Below are 8,136 nucleotides of genomic sequence, written 5' to 3'. Positions count from 1 at the left end.
GAACATTTATTTTTGCTGTATGTTACTCTGTCGAGTCCGGGGAGTATTTCCGAGCACCACAAGTCGTGAGCTGTTTCAAACCTAAGATCTGGGTGATCTGTAAGGAAATATATTTTTGGCTGTAACAAGTTTGCTTGACTGAAAATGCTGGACATTCCTTCCTATTGCAGATAAAGTCAATCACCGATGTAGAAAATTTTATTGTTTATTGAACTTCAGATGGTTAAGAAAAAGTAACATCTAGACAAAGGATGTAATGAAAGGCGATGGGATTGTATAACTATAGCTGTTCATATGTACAAAATACTAATACGCCTGCATTTTATGTTTTTAAGATCATAGCTGGACAAGTAGGAGTCGCGGTGCCATATTATGTCTTCAGAAGTCTCCAGTAACTCTATGTAGAGCTTTGTAATAATCTTTTACACAGTAACTGTACACACACAACTGCATAGATGCATGTGCGCAACCATAAACGCGCATAGAATCTCATACACAACCATACACACAAACACTACCGCATAGAATCTCATACACAACCATACACACAAACACTACCGCATAGAATCTCATACACAACCATACACACAAACACTACCGCATAGAATCTCATACACAACCATACACACACACAACCGCACAAACATTGTAGAACTGTGCAGGAATCATTCTTGGCCTCCGGTCAGTTTGTGGAATAGTTCTTCATCCAAAGTTTCATTCTGGTCTTTGGAACGAGTAGAGAGGAAGATGTAGCCTCCTATGTATTCATGGATGACTTTGCAGCTCGCACCTTGACATGTAAATGCCACAGCAATGTTGGGGTCAAACTCAATAGCGACCTAAAAAAACATAGGAAATGAGATATAACCAGTAAGATGATTTTTGTTGCATCAAAACCTTCGGCTTGCAGCGTATTCCAGAGGCGCTTCAATTACTGGGGGCGGCATTCTTTTTTTTTTATTTGCCTCCACCCATTGCATTATTATTATTATTTTTTCCCCTATCAGTATGTCTTTGGAATGTGGGAATACCTGGAGGAAATGCAAGCAAACATGGGGAGAACATACAAACTTCTTGCAGATGAGGTTCTTGGTCAAATTCGAACCCAGGACTCCAGCGCTGCAAGGCCACTGTGCTGGCCCCATTGCATTAGTGTAATAGATAGTGGCCGATAATTTACTCAGCTGTCCACACTCCTGTCCAGGCTGGCCTCCGCTGCTGCCTCTAGGTGGCACTGCACATTGCATCGCAACACTAAAGAACACCATGAGGTCTATGGGGTCTTCTAATCAATTCCAATAATAATAACATAAGTCCTATCCGGCTCTGTGTCATCTGAACGGAACGGATTGGAAGTCCTCATAGAGGTTAGTGTTTTATGGATAACACTCGTCGGTCACTCCTAGTGTCATCCCAGCAAATTATGCTGCAAACTCGGCTCCACATTGGAAGCACACTTGGTCATGTGCATGGGGCCTTAGTTTATGCCACATTTGGGTTTTCTTTCATTAATTTTAATAAAATCACTGTTTATGACCTGTATCAGGAGACAAGCGCTAGAATCCTCTCAATATTGTGCACATGCTGTATAGTCCTCCATATGTTGATGGTTCCATCTTTTCACCAGCGACTGACTAACAGCTTTCTCCCTATGCACAGTATAGGGAAAAAGCTGTCAATCAGCAGAGGAGGGCGGGGAGCTCCCACAGGCCAACTCCACTTACTCAAGAGATGTTGTAAGTGATCTTAAGTGAACAGAGTCATGGGAAATATAAAGTTATAAAGTTAAAATCCTTATCTTTCTGAAAACGTGGCAATATGCAAAAACTGGAAACAGCAGCGAAAGCAACTCAGATAGAAACCTCGCAACCCCCTACTCTAAAAAACATGTATGTTGGTAGAAGAATTGATGGGAAGTTTCTGTACCTGTTGTATTTCCCAGTTGACATTCCATTGCTTCATGTTGGAGAATCTCCAGGTTGTTACGGGGTCTCCAGTGGTAATGTCTATCCGGATCAGCCTGTTGTAAGAAACTCCAAGCAGCTCCTCCTTCTTGGCATCTTTAAATCTGGAAAAACAATTGTAAGAAATTGCTATCACAATTCTATGAATTTGCATATTTAACTTAAAAGTTTCTTTTAGATTGTGTTCACATTGGTGTCGGAGCCTCCGCACAACTCGTCTAAAAGCATGGACAATAAAGTCCTGCAAGCTAGACTATTTCCACCTGGCAAAATGACAGATTTCTGATATTAGACAGATCTGTCTTAATGTTTAGTCCATTCTTCTGTTACTATGATTGAACAGAAGAGCGGATCATAACAACACAGATGTGAGCCTTAAAGGGAGTCTGTCATTACAAAATTGAGATATAAACTAATCATAGTACCTTGTAGGGTTGTCAGCACAGTTTACAATTATGTATTTCTTACTCATAACCGCTGCTCCATATGGGTAAAAAAGGGCTTTAGTGGCAGTGATTTTCATCAATGGGCTTCACTATCTGCTGCTGCTAACTGCTGCTCAGCTCGACCCACTAACTGTACTGTGCATGTCTGATGATGTCACACTGCACCCAGAAGAGAAGGAAGCTGGCGTCAGATGGGGAAGTGTGACATCATCAGACATGCACAGTACAGTTAGCAGCAGCAGATAGTGAAGCCCATTGATGGAAAGCCACATCCCTAAAGCCCTTTTCTGCTCATTTGTCTAGGGATAAAAGGACAATTTTTACAGTATATCACCCCAGCCCCACAGATAGATAGGTTAGTGTCACAAGAACTCAGCACATCACCCCAGCCCTGCAGATAGATAGGTTAGTGTCACCAGAACCAGTATATCACCCCAGCCCCACAGATAGATAGGTTAGTGTCACCAGAACTCAGCACATCACCCCAGCCCTGCAGATAGATAGGTTAGTGTCACCAGAACCAGCATATCACCCCAGCCCTGCAGATATATAGGTTAGTGTCATCAGAGCAACATATCACCCCAGCCCTGCAGATAGATAGGTTAGTGTCACCAGAACCAGCATATCACCCCAGCCCTGCAGATAGATAGGTTAGTGTCACCAGAACCAGCATATCACCCCAGCCCTGCAGATATATAGGTTAGTGTCACCAGAACCAGCATATCACCCCAGCCCTGCAGATAGATAGGTTAGTGTCACCAGAACCAGCATATCACCCCAGCCCTGCAGATAGATAGGTTAGTGTCACCAGAACCAGTATATCACCCCAGCCCTGCAGATAGATAGGTTAGTGTCACCAGAACCAGCATATCACCCCAGCCCTGCAGATAGATAGGTTAGTGTCACCAGAACCAGCATATCACCCCAGCCCTGCAGATATATAGGTTAGTGTCATCAGAGCAACATATCACCCCAGCCCTGCAGATAGATAGGTTAGTGTCACCAGAACCAGCATATCACCCCAGCCCATGCAGATAGATAGGTTAGTGTCACCAGAACCAGCATATCACCCCAGCCCTGCAGATAGATAGGTTAGTGTCACCAGAACCCAGTATATCACCCCAGCCCTTCAGATAGATACGGTAGTTTAGGATCACCTGCTTTCACATTGAGAATAGCTGTTTTGGACAATATGCAAATAAACTCTTTGGAGCAATAAGGGTGTTGCCACTTACGTATTTGGAGCAACAGCAATACCTTCATTGCTACAAAATTCTCATTTGTGAATTGACAAAAGTGACAGCGTTTCTTTCTGCCAGCAAAAAAACTGTGTTTCCGCAACGTGAGGCCTTAGTCTTAAATAATTATTTATTTCTACCTTGTTCACCCTCTTAAACACAGTACGTATGATAATCTGATATAATTGGAGAGGAAGTTGAATCTGCTGGTACAACCTGTAAAATATTAAATATATTACCTGACAATATAGTAGGCGATGCCAAACTCAGGGAGAGACTGCCATGCCTGAATAAACCTCATTTTGGCTTCCACAAGAGGCATCTGTGACATGTTCTGCTGAGCCTCCAAAATACGGGACGCTAACTGTAAGAAAAAAAAAAGTAATCGCAATGTGATGTGGTATTGTAAAATACAGTATGTATATACTTTTGTGTCCATGAGAGACACTAGAACACACTGGATCAAGGGTTGCCAATTTTACAATAATTCCAAAAAGGGGGCACCCCCACTAAATAGGATAAAACGTAACCTTTATTTATAATATTTTTTATAAAATTAAAATACCCCAACACAGTATTCGGCCCCTATAATTCTTGCAAAGGGCATATGTGTAAGTGTGTCTATCCACTCTACAGATTGAATAAGAGTTCCTCCCAGTTGGGTCTGGGAGGAACTTAATTCACTCTTATTCAATCTGTAGAGTGGATAGACACACTTACACATATGCCCTTTGCAAGAATTATAGGGGCCGAATACTGTGTTGGGGTATTTTAATTTTTTTAAAAATATTATAAATAAAGGTTACGTTTTATCCTATTTAGTGGGGGTGCCCCCTTTTTGGAATCCATGAGAGACACTGCCAGACCCTATATATACACTGTAAGGGTGAATTCACACTGAGTAAACGCTAGCTTATTCTGAACGTAAAACACGTTCAGAATAAGCGGCGTCTAAAGCAGCTCCATTCATTTCTATGGGAGCGGGGATACGAGCGCTCCCCATAGAAATGAATGGGCTGCTTCTTTCACTCCGTGCAGTCCCATTGAAGTGAATGGGGAGTGCCGGCGTATACGGCAAGCTCTGCTCATGCCGGAGCGTATACGCCGGCACTCCCCATTCACTTCAATGGGACTGCACGGAGTGAAAGAAGCAGCCCATTCATTTCTATGGGGAGCGCTCGTATCCCCGCTCCCATAGAAATGAATGGAGCTGCTTTAGACGCCGCTTATTCTGAACGTGTTTTACGTTCAGAATAAGCTAGCGTTTACTCAGTGTGAATGCACCCTAAGACTGAGGACCCACATTGCGGAAAAACTGCTTCTTTTGTTGCAGATTTTGCTTTGTTTTTTTGAGCCAAACCTAGGAGTGACTGCAAAAGCAATGGGAATTATCTAGGAAGCTCTTATATTTCTACTTTCTGCTCAATCCACGTCTGAATTTGGCTAAAAAAACCGCAACAAAATCTGCAATAAAAAAGCTGTGTTTCCGCATGTGGGATTTTTTTGTTTTTTGTATTCACTTTGCGGACTAACTGATGGTTTAGTTGGATGCGACAATGACAATTATTTATAGATTTGAGATTCAGTGATAGAAAGCAATCATGTTGGAAAAGGTGAGGATAAGACACCCAAAGTTTATTAGAAAATTGCAGAATTTCTCATTTTTGCACTCATCAAGCTTTATAAACCTATAACTGGAAAAGCCGAGTATTGCAGCAATATACACAAGAAGTCTCCGAACACAACAAATGGTGAGACTATTAAAGGATTATCTTATCTTATCTTATCTTACTTCCGGTCTCCATCAATGGCTGAGCATTAGGTACCTGTTTAGATTTGTATTTCTTGGCATACTTAGGTGACACAAAACACTCCGGCTTCATGTCCACATTTTCCATGTTGGGTTTTACTTGACTTGTGTTTGTAGTGTTTGTGTTTTTCATCCTCAGAAATTGTTGGATGTTTTGCACTTCTGACCGATAGGAGCTGTCCGCCATTGTCTTTCCTTTTGATGCCAGTATACAGGCAGCCATCCATTTGGAATATTGGGATTCCTGGTGATCCAAAGTAGAAATAGTAGATTAGACAATGCTGAAAGGTGATGTATTCGCTGCTCATGAGGTGCTCAACGACTGACCAACCATGGATCCATAGTAAAGAAGAAGACACAAGCAAACGGACAACATGGTGCTCTGGCCGCAGCATAGCCACACAATGGACTGGGGACACTGCTGATATATTATGGGATATTTCGCATGGCTTTCTGCACAGATTTGCTGCCAATTAGAGACAACTTTCTGCCCCTTGGGATTCTTCTCCTCACTACTTCTGACTGAGTATGGGTGATAACAGGTGTGATAAGGAGAAGCGAATCCTGAGGGTGGGGGGCTCAACTAAAAAACACTTAAAAAATTCTGAACTGTGGTTCTGGTGTCATATGAAAGATCATATTCCAAGCTATCATATGACCCGAACAGAAACCTAATCTGCTTAAAAAAGTGGCTACCCTTGGAAATTCGCAAACCCCATAGACTATAATGGGGTCCACCCCATTTCCGCCCAAAAAGGGTGGAAAAATACTGAGAGACAAGAGCTATTTGCAGGACTTTTCTCTCCACATTTTTAAAGCGGAATGGGGAATGGAATTCCCAAACGGAGACTAAGTGCAGGTGTGAACCTAGCCTTAGTTACAGACAGAGGAGTAATTTGAGGGGGTGCGGAGGGTGCAGTTGCCCAAGAACCTTAGGGGGTCCATAATCACTGGCATCAGTATTGAGATTGCAGCTTCCTTCTGACCCATAAGCCAAGGAGACCCACAGATTACCCTAACCACACTAAGGTGGATTAAACTCCTTAGCTCCCGTAACCATCACTATCAAGAGTTCATTGTAGGGATGAGATAGCAGGCCCCGACAATCTGGTTACAGGTCACGACTACTCAGTTCCTCCTATGCTGGAACCTCCAGGACTCAACTATGGGGAAACCAGGATGAACCAGCTCGATTTACCTGCAGCGCCACCACTGGGGATACTGAGCATTACATATGAACATGTATCACTAAGTAGGTGCTAGGTACAGATGTACATAGTGTTGCAAAATCCAGTAAAACCTCCAGTTAATGACATTTATACTCACATTATCGCATCTTAGATGTATTTCGTTCATTCCTTCTGCAAATGGTATTAATAGTTTTATCCCAAATCTTCTCTGTGTTACACTGACATCTGGAACAACTTCACAACCTGAGAACAAATAGCAAGACTTCAATTCTCAGGAGGTCAGACATGGTGTAATGGCTGACTTATTGTAGCTATACAAGGAGGTATGAAATAAATGTCCCCCCAATATTGCTGGCAATGATAGGTTATGGTCGGTGACATTAGTAGCATCTAGGCCTCAGTAATTGATGGGGCTCAAAGTCCACAGAAGAGGACCCCAGGATTGTGTACTAGGTAGGTGGGGAGCCGGTGACAAATTTAGTTTCAGATATTGATGGTGCGGCTCTGGTAACCCATAACAAAGAGCAGATAATAATCCAGAAATGTTTCATGCAGCTAGGCCCGTAGTCACATCATGGGGTAGGCCTCTAACATGGTGCTGCTGAAATAGCCTATTAAGGCTAAGGCTCCACGGGCCGTATCCGCAGCACTAAAGCGCTGCGTGAACGCATTGCAGTTCTTTCCGCAGCACTTTTAAGAGAAAGTTCACAGAGTTTTCCTCTGCAGACTTTCTCTTCCCATTATATCTACGGGAAAACCGCCGGCGTTTCCGTAGATATAATCGACATGCTGCGATTTGCAAAGCTGCAACAGCTTTGCAATTTGCAGCGTGTCCGCGCTGCGATCTTTTCCGCAAAGTGGGGATGGGATTCGCATGAATTCCATCCACTTTGCCTGCACTGTACAACGCTGCGATTTTTCCCACAGCATCTCCGGTGCGGGCAAATCGCGGCGTTTCCAATCCGTGGGTCCCCGGCCTAAAATGGCTTACTGGGATCTTAAGGCCCCATGTTGTTTTGTTCTATTGTTTGAGACATGTCAGAAACCCACATACTGGTCCATGTAGTGTTTCTGCCTGATAACCCGGCTACTATGAGGAAATCATGGCTGGGTTTTGTATCCATTGGCAACCAATTATGGCAACAGACTGTCACCACTAAGGCCCGGTTCACATGCTTGCAGGACTTTTCTTGTTTTTTCATGTTTCACGCGGAAACCACACACATCCCATTATAGTCTATGGGGTCTGCTGGTTTTCTTAGGTAACCACTTTTTTGTGTGGATAGGTTTCCTTTCGGGGGGTCTCCAAGGGGACCCCCGAATGGAAACCCAAACAAAGATGTGAACTGGGCCTAAGATAGTTAGAGGAAATCTATAAAACTGCAAAAATTACAATTATTTATATTTGCAAAAATGTAACTTTATGTTCATGGAAAATTCCTTAATGAAATAGGTTTATTAAGCAAGTGGTTACCCAATTAACTGGTC

General features: G+C 42.9%; 1 protein-coding gene across 1 annotated transcript in view; it reads right to left on the bottom strand.

The window, feature by feature from the left end:
* Positions 1-213: 213 nt before the first annotated feature.
* FERMT1 (FERM domain containing kindlin 1) overlaps positions 214-8,136 on the bottom strand; it is a 33,352-nt gene continuing 25,429 nt past the window's right edge. The window contains exons 11-15 of the mRNA XM_075267420.1: positions 6,785-6,891; positions 5,475-5,702; positions 3,888-4,012; positions 1,927-2,068; positions 214-839 (exon numbers count right to left, since the gene is read on the bottom strand). Of these exons, the coding sequence (XP_075123521.1) occupies positions 666-839; positions 1,927-2,068; positions 3,888-4,012; positions 5,475-5,702; positions 6,785-6,891 (776 nt within the window). The 3' untranslated portion in view covers positions 214-665. The remainder of the gene's footprint in view (positions 840-1,926; positions 2,069-3,887; positions 4,013-5,474; positions 5,703-6,784; positions 6,892-8,136) is intronic.

Source organism: Leptodactylus fuscus, chromosome 3 (assembly GCF_031893055.1).
Source record: "Leptodactylus fuscus isolate aLepFus1 chromosome 3, aLepFus1.hap2, whole genome shotgun sequence".
Classification (NCBI taxonomy): domain Eukaryota; kingdom Metazoa; phylum Chordata; class Amphibia; order Anura; family Leptodactylidae; genus Leptodactylus; species Leptodactylus fuscus.
This window is presented reverse-complemented; position numbering and strand designations above follow the sequence as displayed.